At 41.5% G+C, this 19,271-nt stretch overlaps 2 protein-coding genes across 4 annotated transcripts in view; both read right to left on the reverse strand.

The window, feature by feature from the left end:
• bin1b (bridging integrator 1b) overlaps positions 1-2,236 on the reverse strand; it is a 44,236-nt gene extending 42,000 nt beyond the window's left edge. Inside the window, exons 1-2 of one of the 3 annotated variants that reach the window (XM_080422658.1) lie at positions 1,897-2,236; positions 1,750-1,863 (exon numbers count right to left, since the gene is read on the reverse strand). In XM_080422658.1, coding sequence (XP_080278784.1) covers positions 1,750-1,830 — 81 coding nt within the window. In that variant the 5' untranslated portion in view covers positions 1,831-1,863; positions 1,897-2,236. Of the gene's footprint in view, positions 1-1,749 lie in introns of all 3 variants that reach the window. The other 2 variants (XM_080422657.1, XM_080422659.1) reach the window with 2 other exon arrangements.
• A 2,400-nt stretch (positions 2,237-4,636) lies between these two features.
• The window catches only part of LOC308080703 (indian hedgehog B protein-like), a 20,655-nt gene continuing 6,020 nt past the window's right edge, over positions 4,637-19,271 (reverse strand). Inside the window, 3 exon segments of the mRNA XM_080422650.1 lie at positions 4,637-6,116; positions 6,118-6,244; positions 13,960-14,221. Coding sequence (XP_080278776.1) covers positions 5,525-6,116; positions 6,118-6,244; positions 13,960-14,221 — 981 coding nt within the window. The 3' untranslated portion in view covers positions 4,637-5,524.

The following is a 19,271-nucleotide window of genomic DNA, read 5'->3' on the forward strand; positions in this document are numbered from 1 at the left end:
AAGTGTAACTGCATGGGTGCTGGTTTCAGCCGATGACACCCCCGGGGCAACGCAAATAGCACCCCGCGGCCCGGAGCCTGTTTGACATTTAGCAAGAGAGGTGAACTATAGAGCAGCAGTGGTTCTCAAACTTTTTCATGTCAAGAAGGACCCCCAAATTGACACTTATTAGCCCGCAGACCCCCATTTGAAAAGACATGCCACGGACCCCCCCATAAGAGATGTTTTTTTTACAGCTCTAGCAGTCGATTCTCAACCCTTTTAATAGAAGGACCCCCCAGTTTGGCATGCATAAGGCTACGGACCCCTATTTTATGGCATTTCTATCTCTGGGACCCCAATTCGTATTGTAAAATCAATGTTCCTTTAACTCTGAGAGTGTACAAATGGAACCTTCTCTGTATAATACACTTTTTTGGGGCCGAAAATAAAATATGTCTGCCAGACGGACGTTATTGTATGTGCTCCACTGCGCCCTTTACAGACCTGGTCAATATGGAATTACCATTGACCACACCTGTAGAGGGCGCAGTGGAGCACATCAAATAATTTCCGTCTCGCGGACATCTTTTATTTTCTGCCCCCCCCCCCCAGAAGAAGGTGGGGTCCTGAGACGTCCTGAGACGTTTCCCACCATGGAGAATAGTCTTTCAAGAACACAAAATAACCTTTGTTTTGATAAGCAGCGAAATCGTTTCCTTTATGTTTTACTAAAGTTGGAGACCTCGCACAGTAGTCTATGACATTGGTTCTCAAAGTGGGGTCAGGGGACCCCCAGGGGTCCTTGAGGGAGTTCCAGGGGGTCCCCAGCTAAATGATGGATAGTTAGGAACCAAATGGACCCTTATGGGTCTGTAACTCTGAGAGTGTACAAATGAAACCAAATGGACCCTAACGGGTCCATTTGGTTCCATTTGTACACTCTCAGAGTTAAATGAACATTGATTTCACAATATGAATTGGGGGTCCCAGAGATAGAAATGCCATAGGGGTCCGTAGCCTTATGCATGTCAAACTGGGGGCTCCTTGAAATGAAAATGGTTGAGAATTGACTGCTAGAGTCATAAAAATCTTCTCTTATGGGGGTCCCTGAGGCATATCTTTTCAAATTGGGGGTCCGCGGGCTAATAAGTGTCAATTTGGGGGTCCTTGACATGAAAAAGTTTGAGAACCACTGGTCTATGAGAACAGCACCCGTCCCGCACCTATACAGAGCGTTAGAGAGAGAGAACCAGAGCTTAGAGGTGAACCGAAGGGACGAGTGAGCTGTGTGTGTGTGAGCCTTATAATCAGTGGTGGAAGAAGTATAGGCCTACTCAGATATTTTACTTGAGTAAAAGTATCAATACTGCAATATAGAAATACTCCGTTACAAGTAAAAGTCTGGAATTCAAAATGTACTTGAGTAAAAGTACAAAAGTAAAAGTACTCATTATGCAGAATATCCCTTTTCAAGTTCTCAAATGTATAAAACAAGTAAAGTTCAAGTAAAGTACAAATACCTCACGATTGTACTTAAGTACGGTACTTGAGTAAATGTACTTAGTTACTTTCCACCACCGCTTATAATAAACACGGGAGTGCTAGTGCACGAAACGCCCGTTAATAAATAGAGCGTCTGTGCACTGGACCGCGCTCTGGTATATATAAGCTCATGTACAATAAAAGGGTTTCTTATAATTGAATGGCAACAGGTTGAATGAAACATCTATGTTGTTTAATGAAGAGGAGGAGGAGGAGGACATTTACCTTTTCTTGCGCCCTGCTGAACTTTTTCTGGACGTTGATCGCCAGTTTCCCGGCGGTGACTCCTTTCCCTATCTCGGCCATGTTTAGCGCGGAGTTGCGGGGGTCCCCCAAAACTTCACAATGTGACGATCAGAGACCCTAGTGTCGTCTGTCGACGCTGGAAAGGGAGAATCGAGGCTCCCCTCGGGTTCCTAACGCTAACGCTAAACCCCACTGTCTGCCTGTAGGACTAGAGGAGCTACGGTGGTAATTCTAATCCCAGCGACGTGCTCCTTAAAGGTGTAATGCGGTAATTTAACACGCCCGGGGGTTCATCAATTACCAAAATGCCACCCGTGCCAACGAAACAATCCTAGAACTTTTTAAGGCTGTTGCTGGAGAAGAAATAAAACCAGGGCGCGACGGACTTTAACTAGAATCAAATAGTGTCTTCTGTGTTGTGTTGCTCTACTCTCTGGTGTTAATTGATGGTGCTGTTTTAGTCCCGTATGGACATATTGGGTTTCCCTTTATGTGACTCGTCCGTCCCTCTTAAAGGCACAGCGAATAGAAACCGTTATAATTAGATCAATGACAACTGTTCGAGCGACGGAACCTGTTGTTGCTTTCTTTAAACGGTCGCTTTTTTTTTTGCGCACAAACAGCTGTTTATACATTTCCACACCGCTTCTGTTAAAATCATCATCCCACTGTTTTTACTATGCGACTCACACACAGCCATATGGGCCACATAATTCACACATAACAGTGGTGTAAAGTAACTAAGTACATTTACTCAAGTAGGCCTACTTAATTTCTGACATTTTCCCCACTACATCTCAAGAGACAAATATTGTACTTTTTTTTTTACCCCACTACAATTATTTGAAAACTTTTTAGTTACTTAGCCTACTTTGTATATATGATTATTATTGCAAAACATACATTTCTATACACAGACCTGCGTATTTCTATACACAGGTCTATAGCTCACAATGCACATTGTGAGCTTGTAGATCTGCTATTTTCCCATTTTTATACATTTGAAAACTTGGAAATTCCTATACAAACCCCTTATAACTTCAAACTCCATTTTAACCATGTTAGATTAATCGGAAACACCCGTCCTTGGTTCTGGTGACTGATAGTGTCCTTCTAATACGTGAGGAGACCGTGTTTTTTCATTAACTTTTTTCATTTATTTGTAATATTATTATTTTTTAAATGACAAAAAAAAACATTTTAAATAAAATAAATGAAAAAAGTAATCGAAAAAACACGGCCCCTCACGTATTCGGAGGGCAGGATGAGTCACCAGAACCAAGGACGGGTGTTTTTGATGTATCTAACATGTTAAAATGTAGTTTGAAGTTATAATGGGTTTGTATAGGAAGGGGGCGTGTCTGATAAAATGAATATATGAATATAACAAATATCTAAATACTGAATCAAGCAACTTAAAAACTGTCTGGGGGACTCCCAAAAGCCTGAGTAGACGATAAAATGACCCAAAGTGTATTTGAAAGTGAAATATCCCTTTAAGTACATCTTGATACCAACACTTTAGCGCCCCTTGTGGGAAAAAAAATTGCCCTCATGAGAATCCTCGTTTATGGCACAGACCTTGACCCCTGTATATATATATATATATATATATATATATATATATATATATATATATATATATATACATGTATATATGTATATATGTATATATGTGTATATATGTGTATATATGTGTATGTATGTATGTATGTATGTATGTATATATATGTATGGTATTTTTTACTTTATGAGTATTTCTAATTTTCAGTACTTTTATTTCTACTCCACCACATCACAGAGGCAAATATTGTACTTTTACTCCACTACAATTATTTGAGAACTTCAGTTACTTGTTACTTTGCAGATATAAATTATTACATTATATAAAACATACAATAACCACTTCAGTTATTGTATAAAAATAACCACTGCCCTATTTTATACATAGACTATTTGAAAATAGCTGATCTACAAGCTCACGACGCGTTGTGAGCTTGTAGATCTGCTATTTTCAAACATTTTAGTACTTTTATTGTTGGTACTTTAAGTACATTTTGATACCAATACTTTTGTACTTTTACTAGATTTTGAATTCCTGACTTTTACTCGTAACAGAGTATTTCTACATTGCAGTATTGATACTTTTACTTAAGTAAAACATTTGAGTACTTTTTCCACCACTGCATAATGGCCCACAACCACATAATTCTCACATAACGGGCAGTCTATAAAAGAGGCGTTGATGTCAACAACCAGTAGATGTCAGCAAAAGCGCATTTCTACGCATGAACGATACCTTGTGCAATATGCAGGGGCCTAACATAATTTAAACACACACACACGCACGCACGCACACACACACACCACGCAGGCATGCACGCACAACCCTAGATTTGTACACACACTCAGGACATTATTAAAGGTTAAAAAGGGGGGGGGGGGGGGGATAAATGAAAAACTTAAGTCCAGTACGTTTCCTTAAAATTTTAATTTCCAAAAATAGATCTCTTAATATCTTATCATCCACAACATCATCACATTAGATTTCTATCAACAAAAGACTCTTAAATAGATTATATCACTTCTTCTAAATCTTTATATGCAGCTTTGGAATATTAAAGAATAATGTTAGATAGAGCTCTTCTATTTTAGAAAAAAAAAAGAGAAAATCTCCATGATATATTTCTTTCTGATTCACCCGCCCCCCCCCCCCCCCACACACACACATACACACACACACAGTGCAAAAAATGGGGGAAAAAAGAAAATACATTACACATGTTTCCAATTTTTTTTTAAAACATTGGCCCAAGCAATAAAATAAATTAAAATAAAAAATGTAGGACCCTTGGTATACAAAAGTATTTCTCAGAACATAATTTTTTTCCCATATAGGAAACATGTGAAAGGTATTTTCCTGCGATATGGTTCAACTCATGCCATCTGTGAATGAGCTGGCCTACGCAATCTCAGTACAGTCAAAACTGTCACAGAAAGTTTTTCAAACATTCCCCTTGCGTGCACTTTGTTGTGTCTGCAGATGTTTACATTGCATTCTGGGAACTTTTTAACAGGGTGGATCCCAGCTAGGATTTGTCCGTCCGTCACAATCCACGTTTGAACCTGTTGAACTGCAAAGTCCTGAGTGCACTATAAAAATCTGTGTCAATTTAACTTAAAATGATTTTACTGTGAGTTAATTAAAGTGTGTACAGGTCCATTTCTTACACTTTCAGCGTACAATTAACACTCAGGATTTTGCTTCCGTAGGAGTGTCCACTTTGTCTTAAATGTCTCTAAAACGTCATTCCTTTTCTTCTTTCTGCACCGGAAAGACAGCCATGAGGTGTGTGTGTGTGTGTGTGTGTGTGTGTGTGTGTGTGTGTGTGTGTGTGTGTGTGTGTGTGTGTGTGTGTGTGTGTGTGTGTGTGTGTGTGTGTGTGTGGGGCAAGGTTTTGTCCTGTCTCATGCGAAGACATCCCACCATCTGTGTGGGAGATGAAACCGTATAGCTGACCGGTCCTCATTTCCAAGAGGTCCATCAACTCAACTGTCTTTAGCTTAGCGGGCAACACATGGCACAATGCCACCAGAACTGTGTGGTTCATTTACTGTGAAGCTCAGATGGATCAGCACTTGGCAAACACTCTCATGGCTGGGTGGGATTTGGCCGCCCACCGGGAGACACCCGTGCCGCATAAACGCAAGCCCTCGCGGGCAGCGTTTTACGTCACTCCCTCCCGGCGGACCCTCACCTGGCCACCTGAGCCTGCATCCCCCAGGGGTGGAAGTGTTCCGAGTCCAGGAGCAGCCTCCCCAGCCAGCGTAAGACCCGCGAGTACCAGTGGAGTCCGGTTCCCCGGACCCCCCTCGCCGCCCCGGTGGTCCCCGTCCACCGGTGCAGAAGCCGGAGCGGCGCGAACGCCCCGTGGGCGAGCGCGTGCCGGTCGACGGCCGCGTAGCAGGACGCCGCCACCCCGTCCACCACCACCGTCCCCCGCGCGGTGAGCGGGGCGTACGTCCCCCGGCCCTCGCGCACGCTCACCCGGGAGACGCGAGAGAGCCGGCCCGCGTGCCCCGCCGCCGCCGGCGTCGTCACCAGCACGCACTGTCCCGGCCGCGCGGCGCTGGCGTACACGGCTCTCATGGCCGCGCCGTCCGTCGGGCCGCTCCCCGAGCAGTTCGATCCCTCGGCGACGAAGAGCAGATGCGCGGCCGTGAGGGACAGGGAGGCGCGGGACTCGGTGCTGACGGTGTAGAACAGCTTCCGGGTGGCGGGCTCGCGGTCCAGGAAGGCGAGGACTTCGCTGAAGGCCGGCGGCTCCCCCCCCCCGGCGCTCCCCCCCCCCCGGCCACGACAGCACCCGCTCGCCCGCGTGCAAGTCACGCATCGGTTTCCGGAGGCCACTGTCCAAGGTCACCAGGGCCCCTCCTGGGAAACAGCCCCCTGATTTGGCTGCCACGGAGTGTTCTGAATGAGAGACAGAGACAGAGAGAGGAGAAACGTGTAAGATTTTCCATCAGGCGGTCCTAACCTGGTATGATTATCTGCAGGTGGCATTTACACACAAAAAACAACAACATACAGTATAGACACGAATCCACCACACTGAGGAATATGAATGAGACAAATCAAGACCAGTGGTGTAAAGTAACTAAGTACATTTACTCAAGTACTGTACTTTTTTTGGTACAATTTTGATGTACTTTTACTTTACTAGAGTATTTCCAATTGTCTATACTTTTACTTCTACTCCACTACATCTCAGAGGCAAATATTGTACTTTTACTCCACTACAATTATTTGAAAACTTTAGTTACTAGTTACTTTGCAGATATAAATTATTACATTACAAAACATGAAATACGTGAACCACTTTAGCCCTATTTTATACCTAGGCTATTTTCAAACATTTTAGTACTTTTACTTTAGGCACTTTAAGTACATTTTGATACCAATACTTTTGTACTTTTACCCAAGTACATTTTGAATTCCGGACTTTTACTTGTAAAAGAGTACTTCTACATTGCAGTATTGATACTTTTACTTAAGTAAAACATTTGAGTACTTTTTCCACCACTGATCAAGACACAGTGTGAGATGGCAAACGACAGACAGACAGACAGACAGACAGACAGACAGACAGACAGACAGACAGACAGACAGACAGACAGACAGACAGACAGAGACAGATATATAGAGAAAAATAAAAAAAATAAAAAAAATAATGTCAATATTCCCATTCCTAAAGGTCTTTGCGTACACAGTAAATCTTTCCAACTCCCCTTAGCTAAATATTTACTGCTCTTTTCCTCCACTCCACATAAAAGAACAATGTGGATCTGAAAGATAAAGGCTCCGGTTCGCCATTCATGAATGTGTGTGTGTGTGTGTGTGTGTGTGTGTGTGTGTGTGTGTGTGTGTGTGTGTGTGTGTGTGTGCGTGCACGTGTATGTGTGCAGGCCTGATAGCACAAGCGTGTGCGTATGTTTTTCTAGACTTGCGTGAGTGTGTACGCAAATACATAAACGTGTGCGTGTGTGTGTGTGTGTGTGTGTGTGTGTGTGTGTGTGTGTGTGTGTGTGTGTGTGTGTGTGTGTGTGTGTGTGTGTGTGTGTGTGTCCACACACACCGCTCTCCCATACGTCCATCCATACAGACACATGAATGTGACATGTTGGGACCGTCTCAAGTCTATCAGAGGATAAATATTTGGGGAGGGCAGGAGAGCCAAGGCCAGGTGATAAGATAAGTCTCACTGAAGGAGAGGCGGAAAGGAAAACGGGAAAGCGGCCAGTATGTTTAACCACTTAAGCCATATTATATGCTTCGTCATATACGACGAATAGCAAACAATATCCAAACAAGGGATGCCAGTGAGCTTGTAGATCGGCTATGTTCAAATAGCCTATGTATAAAATAGGGCTAAAGTGGTTAATGTAAGTTTTATAATGTAATAATTTATATCTGCAAAGTAACTAAAGTTTTCAAATAATTGTTATGGAGTAAAAGTACAATATTTGCCTCTGAGATGTAGTGGAGTAGAAGTAAAAGTATAGACAATTGGGAAATACTCCAGTAAAGTAAAAGTACCTCAAAATTGTACTTCAGTACAGTACTTGAGTAAATGTACTTAGTTACTTTACACCACTGGACAGCACAGATTCAACACCTCACGGGAACTCGGCCTTGCTTTCTGAAAACTATTAGCCGTCAACAAATAGGTGTTATAGGGGGAGACAGGTGATCCCAGCTAAAGTTTGTGTTCCCCTTTGGGCATAACTCTGAGGATCTCCATAAAGAATCAATACATTACAGGATTTATCCACAGGTCAACTCTATATAGTTAAACCTGGGGTGTTGTTTATCGTTTTTTTCACTGTGCGCTGCAGCTGCTTACACTTGAATGGACGTTGCAACAGATGAGTGTCCCGTGTGCTCGTGTATGAAAGTAGGTAGCTGATATATTGCACTTTTACCTTAGCGCTAGGTATACTCTTAGTTGCTTGTTTTAGAAGAGAATGCACTTAACCTCTAAAGACCTGAAGCAGATTCTACATGTCTCCTAAATCCCAACAGTATTCTGAAAAAAACGCATGTTTCTATATCAGTGGTGCTCAAACCTTTTCATGCCAAGGACCCCCAAAATGATATGTGTTTGGTCGCGGACCCCCATCTTGTTCCAGGGACCCCCCCCCCCCCAGAAGCAAAGATTTGAGTTAAAAATGTTCGCTTCGAAACAATATATATTCAAAGATTGGCACACATTTTCGTGATTTTTGAATAGCCAAAGTGTAAAATAATGCTTTTTAGCTCAAATCAAAAAATGACACAGATGCTTCTTCAGGTCTTAATGGCTTAAGACTTCTGGTGATTAGTAGTTTCCTTGCCTACCTATGTTGAATGCACTTATTGTAAGTCACTTTGGATAAAAGCGTCTGCTAAATGACTGTAATGTAATGTACGTATATATGTACGTTTGTCTGCAGCACAACGCAAAATCAACTCGCGTTGGGTAATGTCACTGTACGATGAACATCATCCTTGGAAATACGGTGTTTTAGATTGTTTACAAGCTTCATGTCTTTATACCTTTACTAGCCAGCTCTTTGATGCAAGCAATTGAACGCTCGTACTTCTTTGTCACCACTCCGAGGCATTGTGGCTGTGTGGCTCTTGAGGGCCCAACACGGGCCAACCAGGGTCCTCAAATACTTCAGGTCAGGTGCTCCATGGTGTATTTGTCTTCTCTTGTGCGTCCCTGAACCAGACCCTCACTCAGTCAGGAACCCAACGCCCCCCCCCCCCCCACTCAATTCATTCAAGCCATTCATCTGGGTGGGTTGGAGTGAGTTATCATGGTCGCCCCCCTAGTGGTTGTTCCCCCTCTGGGTCACATGCCGTCCAAATGGGTCCCCTCAGTAAGTGCTTAGTATTATATTAGACATGAAACCAAACGATGTGGACGGTTGTCAGTGGGGAGGTGGAAGCCGGGGTCGAGGACGTCACGTTTATGACCACCTATACGCAGTGGCATTCCCTGTTGACTTCATCAATCGATGGATTGAAGAAGAAAAACCCTCCACGTGTTCTGTGTTGTCTTTGGAGTGTGGGGGGGGTTGTTGCATGAAAAAAAAAAGCTGATACATTATTACGACTTGAAGGGTTGCCCTTCCGATCAAGTCAAGGACTGGGCACTCGCCACCCGATCTGGGTAGGAAAGATAGAGAGAGAGAGAGAGAGAGAGAGAGAGAGAGAGAGAGAGAGAGAGAGAGAGAGAGAAGAGAGAGAGGCAGGGAGGGAGGTAGAAAGAAAAAAGACAGGAGGGGAAAATGGATTAAAAGAAGAAGTGAACGAAGAGGGGAAAGACAAGAGAAATAGGGAAGGGGGAAAAAGGAGAGTCTCAGTTACCACTCATTGAACAACCAAGAAGGTGCTTTTTTCTGATTTGTTTGGGATGGGGGGTGCCATACTGATGCACATAACGCATTTTTATAAAAGAAAAAGGACACTGTCATCTCTGTGCATCTGTACATTTCTGTTACATTTAGGCTTACAATATTCAATATAATAACATGTAGAAATGATAACACACTTTATTAGATAATTAGATGTGTGCCATCCTAAACAAACGAGAGTGACAAAGTGTGGTTTTAGAATATCTTTAAAAGAAATGTCAAGACATTACTACCCATTTCACTACGGAAGGTTTCAGCTAAACACCACACCAGCTGATTTCATTCATTAGCTCTCTTGATGAACGTATGCCAGTTACTGTTAATAATTAATACCTGGTTAGCATTAAAACAGCATGCTGTTGGTTCTCTCTATATGGCACATTGTTTGGACTGTCTGAACTAAGGCCAATTAAGTCCATGTAAGGAATGCTAACAGAAGTAAAACAGTACTTCTGAACACCCATGTACGGCATTATGTATAGTGACGTGTTCAATTATGTGTCAAGAAGGCCAAGCGCACGCAGGCTTCCGTTCCAGTGAAACCAACTGCTGTTGTGTTTTGTGCGGGGCGCCTGCTCGGCCCTCCATAGACCATATTCACACGGCGGCCATATTGGAATTTAACATTGAAAGTGCCGCCACCCGGGGTGGCTACTTTCATTGACTTCATAGAAACATGGCCACCGTGTGAATATGGTCTATGGGACACGTCGGGACCCAAGAGTTGGACCATTATGTTTATTAGTAACACACAGGACTATAGACTTATATTGTATAACTCTGGGGAACAGGAGCTGGAGTGGCAAATGAGATTAGGCGAGAGTAGGAGAGGAATGAAAGCCAGTGTAAGAGCATCCCACACACAATGTTTCTGTGTTAGGCAACCATGAGTTAGGGAATAGAACAGGGGTCAGAGAGAGAATGAAATGTTAGAAAGGAAGTTGGCAAAGGTTTGGGGAATGGTGCCCCCCCCCCCCCCCAAAAAAAAAGAACTGCTGTTGAAAAACGGCGTAGAATTGCAGATGAAAGCGTACCTTCGGGTCTATAGACAAGTAGTCTTCTGTTTTGTTTTTGTTCCATAACTGCTCCACATCTCTCAGTTAGAGAGAAAATAAAATCGATCCGTCATGCAAACGCGTACAAGCCCTGCGTACAGATTGGCGTCCAATCGGCTTCCAGAGCAGAGTGCCTTCAGGTTTTCATTGCACCCGAGCACTTGATTCCACTAATGGTCGAAGGTGTCCTAATGACTGTATTCAGTAGAGTTGTTCCGATACCCGATATCAGTATCGGAACCCAGTGTTACTTGAGTAAAAGTACAAAAGTATTGGCATCAAAATGTACTTAAAGTACCAAAAGTAAAAGTACTAAAATGTTTGACGCGTTGTGAGCTTGTAGATCGGCTATTTTCAAATAGCCTATGTATAAAGGGCTAAAGTGGTTAATGTATGTTTTATAATGTAATCATTTATATCTGCAAAGTGACTAGTAACTACAGTTTTCAAATAATTGCAGTGGAGTAAAAGTACAATATTTTCCTCAGAGATGTAGTGGAATAGAAGTAAAAGTATTGAAAATTGGCGATACTCCACTAAAGTAAAAAAAAAAAAACTCAAAATATTACTGCTGCACACGAATGGATGCCACCGTCTTACATACTGTATAGCCCCCAAATGCTAAGTGCTGAACCACCTTGTATAGCCTGCGGGTTAATGTCATCATACGAGTGTGAACAGGCTCTATGCACAGCAGCCATATTGTGAGGACATTCACAGGTGTTACCAATGATACTAATGAAGGCTCTGTTCCATTCTGGTCAAACAGAGTCAGGGTGCTGATATTGTGCGTGTTGGCTCACTGGAAACACCCTGTTACACCAGCGGGTCTAAAGTTGGGGTCCAGGTGCCCTCATGGGTTTCCAAATGTCCCCTTACGGGTGTGTAACTCTGAGAGTGTACAAATGGAACCAAATGGACCCGTCAGAGTTATGGGGGTCGTGGAGACCGGCACTGTGCTACACTAAATGGAACAGAGCCTTCATTAGTATTATTGGTAACACCTGTGAAGGAAGTGATAATATGGCTGCTGTGCATAAAGCCTATAGAGCATCGCAGTTCCCGCCCACTTCCTGGTGCCACTCAACTCAATGCATTTTTCCCATTGACATTTCCAAAAATATTTATATCAATTAATTTAAGCCTAGAATCAAGCCATCCAGGGTCCTGGTGAATCATGACCATAAAACGTTTTTTTTCTGTGATTTTTTTTATTTTATATTTAATGATATGATATACTATATTTAATAAATACCCTCTGTTTTGCCGTTTTCAAAAAAGTTTTTTCACAGAATCAAACGTTTTATGGTCATGATTCACCAGGACCCTGGATGGCTTGATTCTAGGCTTAAATTAATGCATTGAGTTTTTTGAAGTGGCACCCGGAAGGGGCGGGAACTGCGATGCTCTATTGTCCTTCAAGCTATATCATCCAGGGTGACACATAATATATAAACACTGGTTCAATTAAATGAAGCATTGTGTAAAGCCACGTACAATAGGCCTACATACATCCTCAATTCACTTTTTGGTTTTGTTTTTTTGGGGAGACCATATCCAAGCCAAAACAGTGGGCTTATAATTGAATATCAAATTAATCAAATGTCATTAATCAAGCTATTGTAGGCCTATAGCTAACACATTTAAAATAATCTATTTCACACACAAAAAGACGGGTCAATCGTTGATCAGGTGTGTTATGTGTGAGTGGCAGTTAGTGACGGTTAATGGAAAATAACCTGCATTCACCTTAGTTATTAAAATGTTACCAGACGAATGAACGTAAATAGTCGAGTCAATGTTGGCTAAGTCATTTACGGGCATTAGAATTTTGTCCGAAATAAATCTTTTCTCATGGGCATATTTTCAACTAGTTTTCAAATCAATACGCGTTTAAAATGCATTAAAGGGATAGTTCACCCAAAAGAACATTTTGATTAGTCACCCATGGAGACTTGAATTCATGGAAATCTTTTTTGTTTATGTCGCATTCCTAAACTAATAATTTGATGACCAGCGGACCGGTAGGCAGCGGTTCCAGTAGGAGACACAAAGGAGACTTTTTGTGTCTCCTACCGGAACCGCTGACGGTCATCAAATTATTGGTTTAGGAATGGGACAAAGACAAAAAAAATACCCATGAATTCCAAGTCTCCATGGGGTGACTAATCGATAGGGAAAAAAAAGTCATTTTGGGGGTGAACTATCCCTTTAACACAAAACAACGATAACATACAGTGTTCTGACAAAAATAGGTCGAGGTGGAAGGGTTGAGTGGGTGTGGCTGTGGAGGTCAGTGCGGAGCTAGTGGGAGGAGTCGAGTGTATCCGGCCAATAGGGAGCATTACTGGCGGGTAAAGGTGGCTGGGTTGAATAAGTGTGACAGTGACACAGTGTCATTGGAAAGCCTAGCAGGTCCTCCTTAGTTACGCCAATGAGTACAAAGATAAGAACACAATGTCCACTACAGATGACATAATAGGCCGGGTCTCAGGAGGACAGTCTGATTGCTAAAATACAGTGAAAATAGTTGTGGGTGGTGGGACTGGTGATTCAATTCTTTTCAACATAACACTGGGAAAGGATCACACACACCAATCATTCTGAGCACAGTTGCCCAACAACAGACAAATCTGCAGTTTTGCAAAGTTACAATTTGCATCCATTGTGACCGTTGACATTTTTTCTTGTCCCGGCTGCTTACGCCAGTGGTTCTCAAAGATTTTCGTGCCAAGGACCCCCAAATTGATATGTATGTGGCCGCGGACCCCCACCTGAAAATACGTTGTGCCAGGGACCCCCAGAAGCAAAGATTTGTGTTAAAAATGTTTGCCTTTTACAAAGAAATATTAAAGATTTGCACACATTTTCAAGATTTTTCAAATAATAGCAGATCTACAAGCTCGTAGCGTTGGCACTTGGTAGAGCCGCGCTACGAGCTTGAAGATCTGCTATTTTTTTATAGCAAAAGTATAAAATATGGATAAAGGAGTTAAAATGACTGTGACGCTTTATTAACCAATTTTGCTGGGGAGTATCCCTCCACTTTGAGAACCAATGGCTTAAATATGCACCTCTAACACAGCCTGTTTTTACGGCATAGAAGCAATACGGGGTAACACTTTTTCAAACAACAATAATTGATCGAACCCGTTGGCCGCGTGTCTCTCACCTGACTTGACGCTGCAGTGGACGTGGGCCTTGGACTCGTAGTAGACCCAGTCGAACCCGGCCTCCACGGCCAGGCGAGCCAGCATGGCGTACTTGTTCCTGTCCCTGTCCGAGGTGGTGATGTCCACCGCGCGTCCCTCGTAGTGCAGCGACTCCTCCGAATGGTGGCCGTCCTCGTCCCAGCCCTCGGTGACCCGCAGGCGGACGCCCGGCCACAGGTTCATGACGGAGATGGCCAGCGAGTTGAGCTTGTCCTTACAGCGCTGAGGGACAAAGACGAAAGGCCCGGGGTTTAGTTCAGGAGCAGCGGTGTAAAAAGTACTCAAATGTTTTACTTAAGTAAAAGTAGCAATACCACAATATAAAAAAATACTCTGTTACAAGTAAAAGGACTGCGTTCAAAATGTTACTTGAGTAAAAGTACACAAGTATTGGCATCAAAATATACTTAAAGTACCAAAAGTTAAATAACAAAAATGTTTGAGAATAGCAGATCTACAAGCTCACAGATCTGCATCGCGACGCGTTGTGAGCTTGTAGATCGGCTATTTTCAAATAGCCTATGGTATGAAAAAGAGCTAAAGTAGTCAATGTATGTTTTATCATTTATATCCGCAAAGTAACTAGTAGCTAAAGTTTTCAAATAATTGTAGTGGAGTAAAAATACAATATTTGCCTCTGAGATGTAGTGGAGTAGAAGTACAAGTATTGAATATTGGAAATACTCCAGTAAAGTAAAAAATACCTCAAAAGTGTACTCAAGTACAATACTTGAGTAAATACTTAATAAAAAATACAATGATAAAACAGGAATGGAGGACTTTTTTTTTTAAATATATTAAAGCAGGAGTCTTCAACGTTTTTCAGGCCAAGGACCCCTTTGCTGAGAGAGAGATGTAGAAGGGACCCCCCCCCCCCCCCACTACATATTATTGTAATAAAATGTTGTTGCAGATAAAAAACAAGTCAGAGATTTCATAGATAGCTTCATAGACTTGTTTGACAGCACTGTCATGTTGGATTTATGTTAATGTTTTTTTCAGACATTTAACCACTTAAAATGTCAATACTTAATAAACTTGACCTTTCACTCTGTACCTGGTCTGCTCTTTTTTTCCACCAAAACCTCTTTGCCGAAAATAGCCGATCTACGAGCTTGTAGATCTGCTATTTTTGGACCCCCTGTTGAAGACCCCTGCATTAAAGGTATAGCTCATACATGGGCAACTGGCGGCCCGGGGGCCACATGCGGCCCCCACCTTCACTTAATGCGGCCCGCATGTTAATATCGGAATACTGATATATTATTGATTTTAGTTGTTACAATTCCAAACATGCAAACATGACCCGCTTTAATTACTTCAGTCTATATTGGTAGCTCAATGACTAGTATTACAATTATATTGTCTTTTTTATGTCCAATGTATTTGTATTTAAGTTCAAAAGGTTAACATAAGTCTAACTAAATGCATTTGCAATTAAATACAAATTTCACTTTTCAGGATTCCAATTAAAAAAATAGCAAAAACAATAATTAGGATTCCAATTCATGAATGGCAAAAAACTGCAGATCTACAAGATCGATGTAGATCGGCTATTTTTGCTACTCTTGTGTGACATAGAATGGCTAAGTACAGCGTTCATTTACGAAAAAAAGTTAAATTGCAGAGATAAGAGGTGTCTCTGCCCAACAGTATTATGCAACGTGGCCCTCTGGAGTGAGTGTGGAAATATAGTGGCCCTCTCCATCATCAAAGTTGCATCACCCCTGGTATAGCTAGTAGGATGTGTTAGTTGTGGTGTGTAAGCATTTCATTCTAGTGGTGGGTAAAAAAAAGGTTCATTTCAGTGAACGAACGATTTCGTTCACGTTCACGGCAATGATTCGTTCAAATGATTCGTTCAAATGATTCGTTCAAATGATTCGTTCAAATGATTCGTTCAAATGATTCGTTCAAATGATTCGTTCAAATGATTCGTTCAAATGATTCGTTCAAATGATTCGTTCAAATGATTCGTTCAAGTTCTCGTTCGGTAGCGCTATTTTCTAGCATTCAAAATTTACTCGAGTAAAAGTACAAAAGTATTGGCATCAAAATATACTTAAAGAACCAAAAGTAAAAGTGCTAACATATTTGAAAATAGCAGATCTACAAGCTCACAACGCGTCGCGTTGTGAGCTTGTAGATCTGCTATTTTCAAATAGCCTAGGTATAAAATAGGGCTAAAGTGGTTAATGTGTGTTTTATAATGTGTGTAAAACACCATCGCGGGAGCGTTTTTTTTTACGTTGCGCGTGAACGTAACAGTTTCAGAAAGTGAACGAGCTTTTTTAACGAGAACGTTATTTGTGATTCTGCATTGTACAACTTTAAGTTCAAAAGGTTAACATAAGTCTAACTAAATGCATTTGCAATTGAATACAAATTTCACTTTTCAGGATTCCAATTCCAAAAATAGCAAAAACAATAATTAGGATTCCAATTCATGAATGGCAAAAAACTGCAGATCTACAAGATCGATGTAGATCGGCTATTTTTGCTACTCTTGTGTGACATAGAATGGCTAAGTACAGCGTTCATTTACGAAAAAAAGTTAAATTGCAGAGATAAGAGGTGTCTGCCCAACAGTATTATGCAACGTGGCCCTCTGGAGTGAGTGTGGAAATATAGTGGCCCTCTCCATCATCAAAGTTGCATCACCCCTGGTATAGCTAGTAGGATGTGTTAGTTGTGGTGTGTAAGCATTTCATTCTAGTGGTGGGAAAAAAAAGGTTAATTTCAGTGAACGAACGATTTCGTTGACGTTCACGGCAATGATTCGTTCAAATGATTCGTTCAAATGATTCGTTCAAATGATTCGTTCAAATGATTCGTTCAAATGATTCGTTCAAATGATTCGTTCAAATGATTCGTTCAAATGATTCGTTCAAATGATTCGTTCAAATGATTCGTTCAAATGATTCGTTCAAATGATTCGTTCAAATGATTCGTTCAAATGATTCGTTCAAATGATTCGTTCAAATGATTCGTTCAAATGATTCGTTCAAGTTCTCGTTCGGTAGCGCTATTTTCTAGCATTCAAAATTTACTCGAGTAAAAGTACAAAAGTATTGGCATCAAAATATACTTAAAGAACCAAAAGTAAAAGTGCTAACATATTTGAAAATAGCAGATCTACAAGCTCACAACGCGTCGCGTTGTGAGCTTGTAGATCTGCTATTTTCAAATAGCCTAGGTATAAAATAGGGCTAAAGTGGTTAATGTGTGTTTTATAATGTGTGTAAAACACCATCGCGGGAGCGTTTTTTTTTACGTTGCGCGTGAACGTAACAGTTTCAGAAAGTGAACGAGCTTTTTTAACGAGAACGTTATTTGTGATTCTGCATTGTACAACTTTAAGTTCAAAAGGTTAACATAAGTCTAACTAAATGCATTTGCAATTGAATACAAATTTCACTTTTCAGGATTCCAATTCCAAAAATAGCAAAAACAATAATTAGGATTCCAATTCATGAATGGCAAAAAACTGCAGATCTACAAGATCGATGTAGATCGGCTATTTTTGCTACTCTTGTGTGACATAGAATGGCTAAGTACAGCGTTCATTTACGAAAAAAAGTTAAATTGCAGAGATAAGAGGTGTCTGCCCAACAGTATTATGCAACGTGGCCCTCTGGAGTGAGTGTGGAAATATAGTGGCCCTCTCCATCATCAAAGTTGCATCACCCCTGGTATAGCTAGTAGGATGTGTTAGTTGTGGTGTGTAAGCATTTCATTCTAGTGGTGGGAAAAAAAAGGTTAATTTCAGTGAACGAACGATTTCGTTGACGTTCACGGCAATGATTCGTTCAAATGATTCGTTCAAATGATTCGTTCAAATGATTCGTTCAAATGATTCGTTCAAATGATTCGTTCAAATGATTCGTTCAAATGATTCGTTCAAATGATTCGTTCAAATGATTCGTTCAAATGATTCGTTCAAATGATTCGTTCAAATGATTCGTTCAAATGATTCGTTCAAATGATTCGTTCAAATGATTCGTTCAAATGATTCGTTCAAATGATTCGTTCACGTTCTCGTTCAGTAGCGCTATTTTCTAGCATTCAAAATGTACTCGAGTAAAAGTACAAAAGTATTGGCATCAAAATATACTTAAAGTACCAAAAGTAAAAGTGCTAACATATTTGAAAATAGCAGATCTACAAGCTCACGACGCGTCGCATTGCGACGCGTTGTGAGCTTGTAGATCTGCTATTTTCAAATAGCCTAGGTATAAAATAGGGCTAAAGTGGTTAATGTATGTTTTATAATGTGTGTAAAACACCATCGCGGGAGCGTTTTTTTTTACGTTGCGCGTGAACGTAACAGTTTCAGAAAGTGAACGAGCTCGTTCACGTTCGTGGCAAATTAACTAGTTATTTTGTGTGTGTGTGCGCACACACACACGCACGCACGCACGCATACAGACACATGTAGTTCAATAAATCTTCTTATCGTGCATAGATTACAGACTCTCTCACATACATTTTAGCTTGTTCCATTCTTTGAGACACACATATGGGTATTTCGGGGCGTGGCCGAATCCGCCGTTACTTTTTCGGGTGAAACAACACAGCTTTCACCATTGGAATTGCACTACGGAACGTACACGTTCTTACGGGTTTATTTCGTTATAGCGCAACATATGGTGAAGTAGTGCAGGTCATTGCAACAACCACCAATCTTATAGCTAAACCGCCAAATATTCTAAACATTCCGCGATTCTGACAATAATCATATTCTTTGAGACACGTCCGAGTTTTTGCCGGGCCAAACAAAGGCATCACGTGACGTTGATTCCCTTTCCCTATTCGCTCATACTAGGACAGGGGTCTTCAACAGGGGGTCCGGGACCCCTAGGGGGTCCTCAGAGTTACGACAGGGGGTCCGCCAAATCTTTGTGTGATATGATTTATTTTTAGCATTCCTTTTCTGAGGAAAACTTTAGCCAAAAATAGCAGATCTACAAGCTCACAACGCCTCGCGCTGCGAGGCGTTGTGAGCTTGTAGATCGGCTATTTTTGGCAAAGAGTTATAGGTGTGTAGAGGGAAAAAAGAGCAGCAAAAGTTTATCTGAATTGGATACAATATAGAGGGGGTCCCTGCTTCATCTCTCTCTCAGCTAGGGGGTCCTTGGCCTGAAAACGTTGAAGACCCCTGCACTAGGACATGACGTAATGTATGTGTAGGCAGAAGAATACACTTTGCGTGAAGACAAAAGAATCCAAAGAGCCTAGTGGTTAATTTACACTTTGCTGTAGCTAACGCCAC

The sequence above is a fragment of the Gymnoscopelus braueri genome, assembly GCF_963280865.1.
Source record: "Gymnoscopelus braueri genome assembly, chromosome: 24".
Classification (NCBI taxonomy): domain Eukaryota; kingdom Metazoa; phylum Chordata; class Actinopteri; order Myctophiformes; family Myctophidae; genus Gymnoscopelus; species Gymnoscopelus braueri.